At 45.0% G+C, this 17051-nt stretch overlaps 1 protein-coding gene across 10 annotated transcripts in view; it reads left to right on the top strand.

The window, feature by feature from the left end:
* The window catches only part of LOC311427664 (FERM and PDZ domain-containing protein 1-like), a 43327-nt gene that overhangs the window by 19158 nt on the left and 7118 nt on the right, over positions 1–17051 (top strand). For 6 of the 10 annotated variants that reach the window (XR_014687468.1, XM_084505190.1, XM_084505188.1 and 3 more), the window contains exons 4-15: positions 136–293; positions 1883–1985; positions 2120–2165; positions 4944–5051; positions 8580–8675; positions 11091–11216; positions 12330–12449; positions 12766–12902; positions 13956–14082; positions 14489–14584; positions 15677–15859; positions 16301–16448. Coding sequence is in view for 9 of the 10 variants with exons in the window: in XM_084505190.1 (XP_084361316.1) it covers positions 136–293; positions 1883–1985; positions 2120–2165; positions 4944–5051; positions 8580–8675; positions 11091–11216; positions 12330–12449; positions 12766–12902; positions 13956–14082; positions 14489–14584; positions 15677–15859; positions 16301–16448 (1448 nt within the window). In the remaining variant the exon portion in view is untranslated. Of the gene's footprint in view, positions 1–135; positions 294–1882; positions 1986–2119; positions 2166–2217; positions 3919–4943; positions 5052–8579; positions 8676–11090; positions 11217–11270; positions 12243–12329; positions 12450–12765; positions 12903–13955; positions 14083–14488; positions 14585–15676; positions 15860–16300; positions 16449–17051 lie in introns of those variants that run through there. The other 4 variants (XM_084505191.1, XM_084505193.1, XM_084505194.1 and 1 more) reach the window with 4 other exon arrangements.

Genomic DNA, 17051 nt, shown 5'->3' with positions numbered 1-17051 from the left:
GGGTACCCAAAAGAGTTCTGACCTCTATGTATATTTGTGCAGCCCATTGAAATCGGGGGGTTGTGGAATCTAAGCCCCTTTGATAACATTTTTTCTGACTATATCTTAATTAATCACCAATTTCTTGTCTCACAGTGGCAGACTGCCTGTGACAAATGCCACCACGGATGGCAGAGGCCAGCCTGCCAGCCATGTCAGGCTCACTGTCACGGTGTACAAAGACTTGGTCCTCCATCACTATGGCTTTGAGATTTGCCCAAACCTTCCTCTTACAATTGCATCTGTCACTGCAGGTAAGCACCATTTTCTTCTCCCTACAAGCATATGTGTGAGAAGCCTGAGCTGTCCCAAATAGCCTTTGTGATAAACTTCTGCCAGATGCCTATGGTTAGCACGTGAACCTTGATCTCTGAAGAGAGAAAGCCTGTGTGCCCGTGACATGCAGAGTGCTTGAACTGATTGAGTCTGATTTCTCACAGCACAGAGGAAATCTAAAACAGTGCCAGCTTCACCATGAATTGTTTGGTTGCACTCAGACACAGCTGATCTTGAGAGACACAAAAAGCTGTTTGAAAGAAAAGTTCTTTTTGGAGTTGAATTTGAAATGCCAAGGAAGAATTTTATCTAATCTTACAGTTCTTACTCTGCAGTGAGATCCTGTTGCCGAAAATGCTGTCTGGGCTTAATGCCCTGTAATAGAGAGAGGATCACTGCTAGATACAGGCAGTCTAGCTGGAGTTCTGCTTAGGTCGAGCAAATCAACTCTTCCCCATAAGAAGGGACATAACTCTGCTTCTAAGGTGTTTTTTGTTGTTTGTTTGTTTGCTTGTTTGTTTTTCCTAATAGATACACAAAAATCTTGCTTTGTACCCCCATTGGTAACAGTCTGACAGCCAGAGGAAAAACTGCCCAAGCTGGACAGGTAGATGGTGTGGGAAAGGTAGCTGAAGAGTGGTCTGGGCTCTGACTCCAGCAGGCTATGTAGGCTGTGACATCCCCCCATGTGAAACCTGTGACTAAATTAGCTGAATATTCAAGGGTAAAAAGTGTAGATGGAGTGGTTTTTGTTAGGCTCTTCTTTTTTCCTAATCTGAAAGCATCAGTGTTTTAATAAAACAGACACAGAGAAACTTGTCCTTTTAAGTCTTGGCCATGGCTAAAAGTCCTGTGTTTAATTCCAACCCTTTGTCTTTGTGTTCTGTGTTTTTCTGTGTGCCAGGGTGCTGGGTGCTAGTGTGCTATGTGGGCAAACCTGTCTGGTTGAGAAATAAAATACCTTGACCAGTAGGCTTGTGGTAATGGAGCCAGGGGCTGCCTGCACAATTCTGTTCTTCAGACCAGAAGTCTGCCTGCTCTGTAGCCTCTTGGGTCCTGTGGCTGTTAGTCTTCAGAAAACCTCTTTGTGGGTCTTCCCAGCAACCAGTGTGGTTGAAAAGACCTCCATGCTCTCCTGGGTGGCCAAGGGCCATCATTATGCCAGGAGCGTAGCCTCTCTCTCCCAGGGAGAGGTGTAGCAGGCAGTCTGGTGATCCCTCTCAGTCATCCTGTGGCCTCCCAAGATCCTATGAACATCCCCACTATGCCCAAGGCACACAGTGCCTGTGAGTGCTGTATAATGCACTGTGACAATGGACAAGGCACGCACAAGAGGGTTGCTAAGAGGTTTGGTGGCCAGAGAGCAGCCCAGGCTAGGTGGTGTGAATACAGGCTGAGTGTACCAGCTCACATCAGGGCCCCAAGCCTCTTGGCCCCTTTTTATTTTGCCACACAGAGGGAGTTGCTGAGGCAAGCGGGTGGTGGGTGGGAAGAGGAGAGCTCAGTGTGCATCCCCCGGGAAGGAGGTCTGCCAGTCCATGACTAACAATGTGCCAATTGTCCACAGGGAGCACTGCTGATGGGAAGCTGCTGCCAGGTGACCAGCTCCTCCGGATAAACTCCACCATGGTAGAGGACATGTCCATTGAACGGGTGGCTGACATGATCAGGTATGGTCCTGTTCACCCTGTCCGGACAAGGGGACGGGGGCAAAGAGTGGAAGTGTGGGAACCCACTTTCACCAGGGTTTACAACGGTACGAGCAGCTGCTGACCCTGGCTGATTGCATCTGTCTCTGTTACAGGGAGGCTGGTGACGAGCTCTTCCTAACCGTCCTGCGCAGCACGTCGGTAAATGGCTTCTCAAGCACTCTCAGCAGCTGTGCTTCCCATCCTGGGCAGCCCTGGGAAGGTGGGGCAGATGGGGTGGCTTGCAGGATGCATGGGCTTGGCCGAAGCTGTGAGGGAGCTGCAAGGAACTACTGTGCACACCTGTGCCTTTTGAAGAGCTTCTAGCGATAATCAGTGGTAATGCCTCACAGCTCCCCTGGTCAGGGGGCAAGAGCCCCCACAGAATCTGCCCCATGCGGGGGGCTCAGTGAGTGATTTGGAGCTAGAGGCATCCTGAGAAGGGCTCAGGAGGTGCCTGGCCATGGTTCTGCATCAGCCGCCTGTGAGCCAGGAGGGCATGGCCATGGGGAGGCCTCCCCCAAGGCCACAGGCATCTCACCCAGCATGCCATGTCTCGTGCCAGCCTGCCAGGAGCAGCATGGGTGCTACCCACGTGCCACAGCTGTCTTGGCCCCAGAGGGGTCAGGAAGCCTTCTACACTCCAGGACTTGTAAGGCAAATGCTGAGGCTGTGGAATCCCCCACCACCACCCTGCCCTCACCCTCAGTGCTCCTTTAAAGCTCTTGAGTTTTTCTCAAGCCTCGGGTGCTTTCTAGCACTCCTTCTGACTGTGGGAAAATGTTTATCCCTTTTTCTCTGGGCTCTGCCTGCCTATTCAGTACTGAATCACCTGAGGATTCAGTACTAATCACCTGAGGATTTCCCCTTGATAGTTCAGCAGGCCCTGTGACTGAGCTGAGCAAAGGGCTGGCCTATAAATTCCTCCCCTGCTCTTTACTCTTCCATCTCTCTCCTGAGCAAGCAAGCCTGCTTGTGCCGGCTGGGTTGTGCTTCCCTGATCTATCTCTAGGAAGGTCTGGGACCTGGGTGTTGATCCTACTTTGGGAAGAGAAGCCAAGTTTTAGTACAAACTTTAGTGCTGGTTGCCCATTCCTACAGTGTAAAAATCACCAGCAGGGGTGTACTGCCAGCATAAATTGTGTGCCAACATAGATTTCAAAGTGGGTAAAAGCTGAGCTGCAAAGCAAGGACAAAATTGGGTTTGTGTGCTTTTTGGCTTCTTTTGATGTATGACAGCGGCCTGTAGGAGATAATTTTTTTTTCCCTCTAGCAAAGCATTTTGGGAAGTTATTTTCGTTTGATTGTTTGGACTTTTAAATTTAGCTCCGTTCTTTGAAAAAAGAAAAATGTTTGGTTTCCTTCAGAATTGTTGCTGGAGCTCTCAGGCTTAAGGTTAATGAGGTTTCTTGACAGTTCAGTGAAAATGCACTAAAGACAAAGCCTCCTAAATACCTTTTTCCTGCACAAAGTCTCCTAGGTGTTGGCATTGAACAGATGTGCACAAAGCCAAAGTAACAGAAAAGTGTTAGGCAAATCCCATGAGTGGTGGCTTCCTGTCTTTTATTAATTTGATTTCCCATGTCCAGTACATCAGTAAGTCTTGCCAATGCTTGGTCTAGCTTTGGAGATAAAAGATAAATGAGAGATGTACAAGACTTGAATGTCAGCCAGCAAGGGGAAATGCAACTGCTTTTCAGAGAAAAAGAGATTAGAAAAACCCTTTATGAGATTTGGAAAAACCCTTCACAGGCCTTTATGCATTGCTTTAGAAGCAAATGGGACACAAATCCATTTTTGTCTTTTCCTTTGCAGGTCACTTTAAGGACACCTCCAAGTACAGCCACAGCTTATCTCTTGGGTTTGGGGTTGGCTCTTGCCCCACTCTGAAGGCAGCTGTGCTTAGAGCTGAGAGGTAACAACTCTCACTGATGGCTATCAGACCCTCTGACGTGGCTGCTCTGGCCATGCCAGACAGGATGGTCCAGGCTTTCCTGGGAGTAGCTGATGGGCATGATGCTCTCTGTGCCCTGGCAGTCTCTAGAAGGACTTGCTGGCAGGGCACAGAGACTCCTGCCCACCTCTCTTCCTCTGTCCTTGCCAAATGCGCTTGGAATAAGATGATTCTGTGGCAGGCTGGGAGGCATTTGTGCCTCTGCTGAGACTGTGATAAGTGCTCCACCTGGAAGCTGTTTGGGTGGATACTAAGAGATGCTGTCTCTGATCAGCTGTTGGCATCTCTGTAGGGAATATCGTGGTTTACAAGAGGAGGGACCTATTGGTACAAAAACCTAGTGGTTCCGGTTCCTAAGCTCATGTTATCTCTTGTGAAAGTGTCATGGTGAAATTGTGGTTATGTGACAGCAGCACGATGACATCAAGTTGTCTTTTTAGCCTTGCAGTTTTCTTAAAACACTTGCAATAGGTCAGTATGCTCTAGAAATTGCATCAGTGCTACATACACTGCTGTGTTCATGTGATATGCTGATAGAAGAGTTTTCGTCTATGACTTCAAGCACTCTGTGTGTGACAGTTTATGGTATCCTGTGTTGATACCCATCACAAGCCAGCTGTTGGGTTAACAGGTTTTCTGCAGGATCCTGGTTTCGTTGCAAGAGCTGGGCAGATGCTTAAACACAGTAACTGTACAAATATGTAGCGAAATTGGTTGTGCACAGTATGTGTTGCATGTTTGTCCACTTGTTATTGGGCAGCTGGGTTTGGGCTCAGTGACTGCCCAGATAGGTCTGAAATCCTGCAGCATGCCTGGATTGTGCAGGAAGATGAGAGGCTCCTAACGTCTCCCGCTTCTGTAGGTGCGAGGTGGTGTGGTGGAAGCAGCATTGGCTGTGATTGCACCCATGACTATACTGTGGGCTGCTCCTTCTGTGCATGGGTACAACAGGCCAAGCTGCCAACTGAGTGCTGTTATCTTTTCAGGGTGGGCCTAAGTCATCGTTCCTCACTGCAGAGAAGAGGGCAAGGCTGAAAACAAACCCTGTGAAAGTACGTTTTGCAGAGGAAGTGCTGGTGAATGGACACACACAGGTCAGTGGGGTATGGCTGCACACGGGCACTGTGAGCACTGTGTGCTGAGAAGAAATGGGTCCCATGCTGGGCTGGGTCAACATGGCCAGGACCCACAGAGTGGCTGTACCTTCACTGTGCTTGTCTGACTTGGATTTTCATCCAGGCATTTGGTCCCACCTTGTTTCCTGTGCTCCTCGGTGAAGTGCTGGCATCTCCAGAAGGCTTTATCTTTCATTTTCTTATTAGGGCTAATGAAAAATATCTGCATGTGCTACTTCTATCCTTTTGCCACTTAAAGTTTAAGTAAACTTTATGCAAGCATTAGACAGCTGTGACACTGCCACCAAGGGATGTACTAGTCATCTCTTGAATTGCCATTCTCTCCGTAGTAAACCTAGACTAAAGTTTGGGCATGACAAATCCTAACCCTAAAGATAAGAGGTGAATCCTGCTGTCAGTGCTGGTTCTTTTTCTGCCAAAGTACCTGGGTTATCTCCTCCTGGCCCTGGCCAAATGTATCGTGGCCCTGAAAAACTGCAGACTCCTGTTTCAGTAAATACACCGCTCTTATGATCTTAATGGAGCATTAATGCTGATGACTAAATTATCTCTATGGCAATTGGAAGGAACCCAGAAGCTGCCTTTTGCAGTTGAAACCTGAAACATAACAATTATGTTTAGAAACATAAATTGTTGATGAGCCTCAGCACTACCCAGCCTCCATTTTATGTTACGAGCGCAGTACGTATTTCCATACAGCTGAATGATATGCAAGAGTCAGGTCCCTCAGGATCATGAAGTCAGCATCAGTCAATGCATTACTAGAACCTGTGGGCCTAGCTGTAATCTGGAGTAAATCAAGCTTGTACCAGACAAAACATGAGGGGTACAGGCTTAAGCAATAGGTGAGGCTTTCAGAATGAATTTGTAGTAGTCTATCAGAGCCTGCATGAAAGGAGAGAAATCCCATCTGGATATTCTGGTCAGCTAATTGGATCTGACCAGGAAAGTGATGATACTTAAATTGTAGATGAGAATTTATATATAGATTTCAAGTTCTGGCTGCACAAGGTGATATTCATATGACAATATGTGGAGCTACTAGAAAAATATTGGATTAGGTGTAAACCAGCACAACTTTTCTGAAATTGTTGGAGGAAGCAAAGGCTGTCAAAAATGTGATGTGTTCATGTTACTTAGCATGAAAGAGTTAGAGCTTGTGCTCAGGAGCAGTGGCAATGTTTGCTCATTTTTCTCAGTGGTGACTGTAAGTTGTTTGAACCCAACAAAACAGGCAGTGGAGAAACAAGGAACAAAATTCAGAAGTGTCTTTATATTCTTACTTGTGGTACTTACATGGCATATGGACTCACTATCAAAAGCAATTAAGGTTGTGAGATTTATAAGGTGTTGCACAGCAAATGAAACATAAGAGAGGTCATCTTCAAAATGCCATTTTCAACCTTGGGAATGTCGTGAGAAGTAGAATGAACTGCTTTAAAATTGGAGGAATATGCTGCTTCGAGAACATAAAGATGTGCTGAACGTCAAGTCCAAGGATGGAGGAGTAAGCTTTCTCAGGACGGAAGAAGAACAAGAACAAGGCTAAAAACAAGAAGGAAGGTGCAAATAACCTCTACTAAAGGAAGAACTCTAGACAGCTCCAGAAAGAATATAATATGTTCCCAGTTCTTTCACAGAGCATTCAAGGGAGGTGCTTTTTTGGTAGCATGGATGATTTAAGTATGTCTCGAGCTGAAGGCATGGCTGCTGCCAGTGGGAGGAAAGTGTCAGAGTGGGAGGTTAGTGCCCAGTAACAGGAAGATGTCTTTTCTGACAGCCATTTCTCCTTCTCTGATAAGGCGGGAGGATAGCTCTCAGCTTTTCTGTATCTGTCAGGTCTTCCTATGCTATGTGGGAACCAGACAGTGGGCATATCTGGGCCATGTGCAGCTGTTGAACTAGCCGGAGATACCTGGCAAAGGTATTTGTTAGGCTCTCCTTCCCTTGCTCTGTCCTGGGAACATACTTACAGAATAAGTGGTGCCATAAAAGACAGTTGTAAAAGTAGAGAAAGATTTTCATTTGATAGGCTTGAGGAGTGGAGCCATGTGAACCTCATGAAGTTCAGAAGGGCCAAGTGCAAGGTGCTGCACCTGAATTGGGGCAATCACCAATCAGAACAGACTGGATGATGAATGCAGCCCTATGGAGAAGTATATGAGGATATTAGTGGATGAAAAATTATATATGAGCTGGCAGTGTGTGCCTGCAAAAATCTAGTCATATCCTAATATCCACTCTGGTGGTTTTACCTGTCTGGGCAGCCCAAATCCACCATAACTCAAAAGAAAAGCAAGAAGAAGGTATGCTGGAAAGAAAAAAGAAAAAACAAGTCACAGGTTGAGATAAGGATAATTTAATTAAAAGGAAAAGGAAGAGGGGAAAAAAACAAGCAAAGGCTGTGTGGAAGCAGAGAGAGAAGAAAAAAAAAATCTACTTTCCATCAGTAAGCGATGTTCGGTCACAGACTGTGATGCAGGGCCCTAATAAGCGTAACAGTTGTTTGCAAGGAGAGATGTCTTCATAACGAGATCCCCCCATCTCGTTCCCCTTCCCTACCTTTTATTGCTGAGTGTGACACTGTATGGTATGGAATATCCCTTTTGTTTAGGTCAGCTGCCCTGGTGGTGTCCCTTCCCACCTCTTGCCCACCCCCAGCAGGGTGGCTCTGTGGGGTTTGGAGGGAGTCCAGCCAGCACTGCTCAGCAATAGAAAAAACACTAGTGTGATACCAACGCTGTTCTAACTGCACGTGCAGAGCACAGCACTGTGTGGTTTGCTGCAGGAAAGGTAGCTCCATCCCAGCCAGACCCAGCACACCTACATAAACAGAAGCATGGCATCGAGGGAGGTGATTCTCACCCTCTTCAATGGTCTCATGAGACCCTGCCTGGAGTGCTGTGTTCAGCCCAGGAAGCAAGACACAGACCTGCTAACATAGGTCCAGTGGAGGATCACAAAAATGATCAGAGGGCTGGAACACCTCTCGTGTGAAGAAAAGCTGAGAGGGTTGTTCAGTGTGGAGAAGGATCTTAGGAGACCTTATTACAGCCTTTCAATATTTTCAATGGGGGTTTATAAGAAAGATAAAGAGAGGCTTTTTACCAAGGCCTGTAGTAATAAGACAAGGGGGTAACAGTTTTAAACTAAAAGAGGGTTGATTTAGATTAGACGTAAGGAAAAAATTTTCTGCTGTGAGGGCAGTGAGGCACTGAAACAGGTTACCCGGAGAAGTTGTGGAAGCCCCGTCCCTGGAGATGTTCAGGGCCGGCTTGGATGGGGCTTTGAGCAACCTGATCTAGCAGAAGGTGCCCCTCCCTGTGGCAGATGGATTGGATCTAGGTGGTCTATAAAGGTCTCTTTCAACCCAGACCATTCTATGGTTTATACTAGGATGTATTGTGTCAGGCAGAGCAGCCTGGTGCCCAGAGGCATAATGTCTAATGATTAATTACTGTTTTCTTTTTTGTTGATGTTCTGCAGGGGAATTCTCTTCTTTGTATGCCAAACGTTCTCAAGGTATACTTGGAAAATGGGCAGACAAAAGCTTTCAGGTTTGAGACAAGCACTACCGTAAAGGTAACTTGGTTATCTGTCTTCATTCCCACCACCTCTATTCAGTCCAGTTGCAACAGTGTGTGTAGTGGAACTTGCAACCTCTTAGTTGCACTGGCCAGCTGGTGCCAATTGGATTGTCAACTGCTGCTGATCAAGCTGGATTTTCCTTGTCCTTCCTGAAGGGGAAGCGTTACTTTGGTTCTTTTTCTTCTCAGCAACTGGTTTTCACAGAACTTACAGGAGCTTGGCTAGGAGACCACTACAACTTTGTTAAGTGTGGTTGAAGTTGTGCAAGAAGACAGCTTGCTTGGAGGACTGACAGATCACCAGCTGTCCACACAAACTTTGCTTTCCTAGGAAGCCACATGACCAAATGCAGAGGAGAAGGTTGTTTAATACAGCACTGATGATGTGCATACCTGAGAAGGAGAAAAAGTTTCCTGGTCTGGGACGTGGAGAGTGGAGTCCAGGTGTGGGTATTGTGTGAGCTCAGCAAGTGCACTTTTGCCTTGTTATTTGAAGCCCACGTCCATGTTGCAGCCTCATTTCTGCATTGGTGAAAACATCTTCCCTGCAGGGACTTGAAAACCAATGAACCCCTTGAGATGAAAAGCAGCACCACCTCCCTAGGATTAGTTGTGCTTGGAAGCATCACAGATGAGTTAACCATTATTCTCTTCAAAGTACAAGGCACCAGATTCTAAAGCCATTAATACAACACTTTCCATAATTGTCTTATTTAGATTGAGGCCTAAAAACTGATTTTTTTTCTGGCCTGATCTGCAGTGTTGCTCACTGTTTCTGTTGGAGTTAATGAACTTGGCTCGTTGACATTGATAGCAGGCCGTAATTTCTTTTAAGTGTTAAGTATTATCCTGCAGCAGTGCAGCAGTGCAGTCACTGTGGAAAGATATGTGATGACCAGACTAGAGATAATTGGGCTGGAAGAATATTCAGGGCAAAGCAAGGAGAATTTATTTGTAATGCAATGAAAATTTTCTTGAAGAAGAATTTTATTGTCTGCTTCATCCCAACTTCACAAAACTGTTGTGGTCTACTCATGCAGTGAAGTCCCTGCAAACCTTGTGAGAATCATTTGCTGAGCAAATAAAAAGAAAAAAGTGTAATAAAACAAGGAGGCAGTGAGGAGGTGGGGCATGAGTTGAAAAAGGATTTGAATGTACACCTGCAAGGGATTTATTTCTAAAAGATGGATTAGCTCCTCATGTTTGACTTGAGTTTCTCACCTCTAACCTGGAACAACCTTTTCTGTACCGGAGTTGAGTGAAACCCTCACCAGCATCCTCACAGTAACACTCAAATGTGTAAAATACTTCCTGAAATAATTGTTTTCTAAAGTTCCTTTGTTGTGTTAGAGATCCTTGCATAAAACTGATACAAGTCAAATATTTATGCTCACCCCATGAGAACTGAATGCATTGAAGGAGTTCTGTTTCAGTTTGTACTTAGTCAAGCCTTTCATAATGTTTTCTGTTTGCCAAAAACCCATTTATTTCCATGATGCTTAGTATTCCAACAGAACTCTTCATATAACTGAAATATTACATCAAATTTGGTAAGATTTTCACTAATGATTATGGTTTCAAATTCTTGGGGTTTGGTGGAGAAAAATGTTTTTCACCAATTCTTTTCACTTTCTTCAAAAAGTATTGTAGAGTTCTAGAAAGCTAGAATGGTTAACAGCAAACAATCGAACTGAAGGTGACAAAGTGTTCAAAACCACCAAACTTAAAAACTGTAATGCAAAAACTTTGGACATGAAGCAGCCCAGGCAATGCAATTCTAGGAAATTAATTTGATGTCTACCACATCTTGAAGATTTGCATCTTACTGCACTCTTAGCAAGCTGCAGTTTCCCTCCCTTGACGTCCTGACCTACTAAAAATAATGTGTTTTCCTGCCTTCATCTGTTCTTCCCATGCTTCCCCTGCAGTTCCTTTGGCTCCCTTCATTGCCCGCTGGATAGCATCAGTGGACATGGGTGGCACTGAACACTGTCCTGCCTGGCCGATGTACGCTTTTGTTGCTTGGCTGTCCTGCTGAGATAGCACAGCAGCTAACCACCAAGCTTGCGTGTGGCATCACAGAGAGTCTGTCATCATCTGTACCTCCACTTCTGATGAACTTACAGGCTTTCTCTAACCTTGAGACCTCTGTGGTCTAGATCATTGTGTTCAGAAGTTGTCAGTGAAGAAAGGAAGGCACTGGTTTACTGTGAAACACCACTAAAAAATCTGCTGCTGTGTTGCTGCAGCAAGCTTGTTCTTGGCTGTGGAGACTCTTGGGTTTGGCCGCTGCCTTTTCATTGCTTTCCCACACAGCTTCCAGAGGCTGACTGGAATCATCTACCCTGAGTGTGTTAGTATTGATCAACAACTATAATTATTTGACCATCCATGTGCCTTCCCTTCCCAGGATATTGTTCTCACCTTGAAGGAGAAGCTCTCTATCCGGAGCATTGCACACTTCGCCCTCACCCTGGAGGAGCAGTACAATGCAGCAAAGGTCCACTTGCTGCATGAGGAGGAGCTCATTGAGCAGGTGTGGAGAACCCCTTGCGTGGCCCCACAGCCGTGCTAGGGGGCACTGATACCAGTGAGTTGTAGCTAGTGAGGTGCAGAGAAGGCCCAACTCCGCAGGTGTCACAAGAGAATGGGCTTTGCCCCATCTCCAGAGAGAGATGCTTCCCTCTTCTCTCTGCTTTTTGCATGTGTTACCACTGCATTAGCCAGAGCCCCCTGAGAAACAGAGCTTTCAGAAGTGCCTTGCTCCCTTTAGAGAACTTGCAAAGCAATACCCACAGGCTGATAGGGCTTGGATTACGTAGAGCAATCAGGGAACAAGTATGTTTTGTGCCACCTATCAGACAGGCCCATCAACGCAGAGGATCAGTTGAAATTGTCTTAAAATAGCTGTGTATTGAGCCATTTGCAGTTTCCTTGATAGACAAAGAGAGTTAACCCAGCCAAACAACAACTTTGATCAAGCTCCTAGCAAGGAAACAAATATGTTGCTAGCTCTGTTAGTAATTCTGAGCTAATCTTATGTGGGAGAATGAGTCTACTTGTGAGTCAACAGTATGAACATGACGCTTTGCTGGTTGGTGATCCACTGTAATGCAGAGAGGTTTGGTAGCTAATACCATCTATCCCTTAAGCATGTGTCTGAGAATTTCTGTGTAGATTTTGTTGATTAACTTTTACTGGATTTGCCCAGAATTAAATATGCTAATATATAACCCAGGGATTTTACATTGTAGTGAAATTATGATGATGATCCAAGTGTCTGCTTTGGGCTGCTGTATCTGAAGACTAAACTTTAAAGCAGAGAAACCTGCCCCTTTGCAATTTTCATATGGCCTTGAAACCTCTGTCATGCTTATGCTACAAATATGAGATCAGTAGATACTAATAAAGTTCTATCAAATGCTGTTTGGGCACTACCACAGGAAGAAGCGAAAACCAGAAAAAGAATCTAAGATATAAATACAGAAGCATCTCCCTGTGTTTGCTAAGGACAGTGGCTGATCTGCAGCCATCCCACTTGCCAGTGCTTTGAATGATTTCTGTGAGTTCATATGAGCCAGGTGCTCAGTATGCATGTATGGAGGGACTGCACCAGTTGTTCTGGCATGATGCTGTTTGTCCATTGCAGGTGGTCCAAAAAAGAGAATCCCACGACTACCGGTGCCTCTTCAGAATTTGCTTTGTCCCAAAGGATCCCTTAGACCTCCTGCAGGAAGACCCAGTTGCCTTCGAATATCTTTACCTGCAGGTGAAATTGAGGCATTTCATAATTCTGGATCTTTTCCCATCCAGTACTCATTTCTTCTTGATGCTGAAGCATGCTTTAAGCCAGTTCAGTTACGTGAATATGAAATGCAGAGCATATAAGAATAAAGCATTTGTACTGAACTTGCAGTAAATTCTTAAATCAGTTTGCGAGCTTGGCTTTTTAACAGAATGACAATGAAATGAGCTGGGTGACTTCCTCTATTTGGCCCATACTAGTCATATAGGAGGTCTTATCCTGACTTCTTTTTGAGCTTTGTAATAGTGACATCATGCTAACTGAGCTGAGTTTGTTCCAGAGCTGCAGCGATGTGCTTCAGGAAAGGTTTGCTGTGGAAATGAAATGCAGTGTGGCGTTACGTCTGGCTGCTCTACACATACAAGAGAGAATCTATGCTTGTGCTCACCCACAGAAAGTATCCTTGAAATACATTGAGTAAGTTCGAAAATTTCTGTGTTACGTTGTGAGTAAGCCTGGAAAAAATAGTGTCATCATCTCTATGTTTGCCTAGTGTTTAGTTCCGGTTAGGAGACTGTTTCTGACCCAAGGAGACTACACTCCGTTCATTTTGCCTGGTGTTTTAACGCAAGGTAGCTAGCTTCCTGAGCCTCCCTGTCTTTAACCTGCTGAGTTGCCTAAATAGTATGGGTATGATAACATCTGAGCATCTCCCTAACCAGGCAGAGATTCTGGTTCAGGAGGGAAATCAAATTGCAAATCTCCTGCTTAATTGTGCTTACTAAGGCTGCTTCTGCCAGTATACTGAAATACACAAGCTGTAATTTGGAGAGAGAATTATCACCAACTTTTCACAGTCAGTACTTTACATCCATTCACCCACCAGAACTTTCCCAGAAATACCTAATTTCAGTCCTTATGCGAAATAATAAGATCCGGAAAACTACAGAAAAACCAGCAGGTGTGCTGTGCTGCCTGCCAGTGATGTTAAATCAAACTTTCCCTGAAGACCAGCCCTGCTTTAAGAAATTGTCGTGGGTCAATCATTAAGTAACTGGCATTTGTGCTGTAACTGCACCACAGAGCCAAAACCACCCTATACAGTGCCACTAATTCCCTGTGTACAGCCAGACATACTCGACCACATGCAGTCAGTGGAGAGTGAGAAGCAAGTACAGACAAGTATGCCGTTCTTAGTTGATGGATATTTAATTCTTCAGTTGAGTAAACCTTTCAGCAAAACAGATGTGCCAAATTTTTAGGTGTAGGGGACCAGAGATGTTGAAACATGGTAATCTTGTAACCGAAGTAAAGACAGTTTTCATCCTGCGCGTAGCAAGGACAGACAAGACCAATATGCTTACTGACCTTTTAGATTGTTACCTGCGTAACAGTGGAAAAACAGGCGTTTTACATGAGACCACATGTTCCTCCAGCCCCATCAGCTGGCTGCCATTCAGCATGTTCTCTTGTTGCTGTGGGACAGCACAGTTGGGACCTCTTTTGTTCCCCTTCCTGTCTTTCTGTCAGGAGAGACTGGGGAATTGAAAACTTCATCTCACCAACTCTGCTTCGAAACATGAGAGGGAAGGATATCAAGAAAGCCATCAGCTACCATATGAAGCGGAACCAGATCCTGCTGGACCCTCGGCAGAAGGTAGTATGCGTGGCCTGGGTTTGAGGTGCCTCCTGGAATACTGGAAGCATTTCTCAAGGCCAAAGAGGGCATGTCTTTCCTGTGTGGGTCTCTTCTCTATGTGACTGCTTGTTGTGGTTTTTTTTTTTCTCCCCTTGTATTTTCATTTTGTAATCTCTGCAGCATATGCACCCTAATTTCCCCATATAGTGTGTTGTGATGCAGTTTGCTTGTGCAGTTGTCAGATGGTAATTGTGGTAATATAGTATGGTCCTATTCAGATTTATTGCATATGGAAAGCAAGCTTTATGTGTTGGTCAAATACTGTGTCCTGTATGAAAAGAATGTCTTCTAGCCAATAGGCTAGCTGACGAATCTTATTCTCCGTCATGTTTCTAAACAATGTTTCTTGTCTTGCAAAATGAAGCATATGCTCGCAGCAGTCCAAGTGCGTCTGAACTACCTACAAATCCTGAGTGACCTGAAGATGTACAATGGGAAGATCTTTAATGCCACCCTGATGGTACGAGTGCTATTTATCAATGTAACTGGGGTTTGATATGCTGTCTCAGTGCCTCCTCTGTGCATCTTCCGTGCAGTATACTTGGACAATAACTGGAAATCCAGGACACAAGGAGTAGTTTTACCCTTTTTTTCCACCGGTGAACAAGATCAGCTCTAAACCAAAGCAAACCCTATCTAAAGCAAGAATATTTAAATATTGTTCTACACTGTTGACATAAGACTAGCAGCTGAGCCTTCTTCCATGTCTTTGCTTTGATGCTTGTAGAAAATGTAATATTGGCTCTGCTGATGCTGTTTCAATGAGCTCTAGTATAATACCACTCTTCCCCTCCTTGGGACCTCTTGGTAAATATTGGCCAGGGTGTCTGCAAGGGTAACTCAGCATAGCTCCACTGAAGTCAATAACAAAACAGTTACCTGATAATTATGCATAGTTTCCTAATTGAAGTTTGTGACTGGCCCATCAGATGAAATCTGTCCATGTTTTGAATGTCAAAAGGTATTCAAAGATTAAGATCTGAGCATGTTTCAAAAAACAACTGTTATGAAAATATTTTGGCCAATCTTAAACCTTTCTGTAAAAAAGAATTCTGTTCAGGCAAGAGGTTTCTTGGCTAATTGCCTCTCCCCATGTGGATCTGTAATGAATGATGGACCACAAACAGTTCATGGAGTGCTGAGCAGTATAGGTGGGTCCAAAAAACGCCTTCTTGAAGTTTCTGGCCAGCTCCAGTAGGTCTTACTAGGTCTATCTGGCACAGCCAGCCAGGTGACACTTCTGATAGCAAGCTGCTGCTGACCACCTCTTTGGATCTGTTAGATGCCTGGTGCACCTCTGGGGCCACCTGCCTTGGGGGCACAGGGAAACTTGCGGTCCCCAAGTCAGAGAAGAGAACGGCCAGGAGCAGGTGACCTGACGGCCTGTAAGTAACAAGGGGCTCCCTTTGCAGCTGGCTAGAGTCCAGTTGTAAAGGGAGTCCAGTGTTAAAAGATACCACAAAAGAATGGGTGGCTGAGGAGTCCCTGCCCAGCACAGGCAAATGGGTTCCTGCTTAGATTTCAGCTAAAGATTCAACCTCTCTCCCTACAGCTACAGGACAGAGAATCATACGTTGCATTGCTGGTGGGTGCCAAGTATGGGGTGAGCCAGATTATCAATAGCAAGCTAAACATCATAACAAGTCTGGCAGAGTTTGCAAACATCAGCAGGGTGGAGCTTACAGAGGAGTCTGAGAAAGTGAGCATGGTAAAAATCTACCTACAGGATCTGAAGGTAAGTGGTGCTCTTGTGGTAGCCAGCATGTGACTGCATCAGGGACAGAGAAAAAGGGGGGAGTCATGCACACTGTCTTTTTTTTTTTTTTTTTTTTTTTTAATTAAATCTGACATTAAGCTGATGGTATCATTAGTACAAAAGGCTTATGAGCTCTCCTTCTGAGTCTATTCTAGGAAGAATACCAAATGAGTGAAGAAAAGTTACTATTCTTGCTGTGCTTTATCAGCGAGACCTATCAAAGAAAACCCAACAAAAATTATTTCTCTTCTTTCTCTGTGTTTCATACAGAAACAGAATGCTGTACAATTATGGCCATATGGGGGAGAAGAAATGTCTTTTCAGTGTGCCGCATGTTCCTGCAGACTGTGGTACAGGTGATGTTTGCCTGTTCTAACGTTGTTGTTTTCTGTTCCCTTACTGGAAAAAAAAAAAAAAAAGATGCTGACTCTGCTGCTGGAATCAAACAGTGCAAAAGATCTTGTTTGCCTCATCATTGGCTACTACAGACTGTTCGTGGATGCGAATGCCTCCATATTTACTTGGGGAGAGAAAAGACAGCAACCGCACCGTGTCTCAGCTGAAGAAGGTTAATTTGCCAAAGAATGGGGAGAAAGTGGGTGGGTCATCCAGCAGTATTGATGGTGTTATTCCCTCTTAAGAACAGTGTCATGCTAGAACAGTAGCCTGGGAATGAACAGTGACATCTACAAAATGTTGAGACTATCAGCCTTAGTGTCACTGCCATTTTTCCTTGAACCCCAGACATGTTGGGCAGGGGGAAAGAAGCAATGATTATCATCTATTTCCAAGAAGTGGAGGCGGTTTCTGCTATTGAACCTGTTACTGAGCACTTGTGCTTTTACCAGCCTCCAGAACAATTTACCCTCTGGCCAGCATCTGCTGACCAGGAGAAGGAGAGTCTGTTTGCCATGCTGTCCTGTCTCCTGTAAGGATAACTTCAGTCTAATAGGGTTTGCAGGCAGAGGCTTTAGGCAACGTGTTGCCTGGCTGCTTTTCTGCAGCTCCCTTTGGTGTTACTGTGCTGCAGTAAAAGCAGACAAAGCAGGCAGGAAGGACCAAGCCTCCACTTATGGGTTATGATCCTGCAGGTCAGATTGCATCTTTACATTGTTTACTGATGAGGACCTGAAGGCAGAGTTCTCTGGGCTTTGAATCCCTACTCTGTGAC

Source organism: Aythya ferina (assembly GCF_964211825.1).
Source record: "Aythya ferina genome assembly, chromosome: Z".
Taxonomy (NCBI): Eukaryota; Metazoa; Chordata; class Aves; order Anseriformes; family Anatidae; genus Aythya; species Aythya ferina.
The sequence above is the reverse complement of the archived record's forward strand: the minus strand, read 5'-3'. Positions and strand labels throughout refer to the sequence as shown.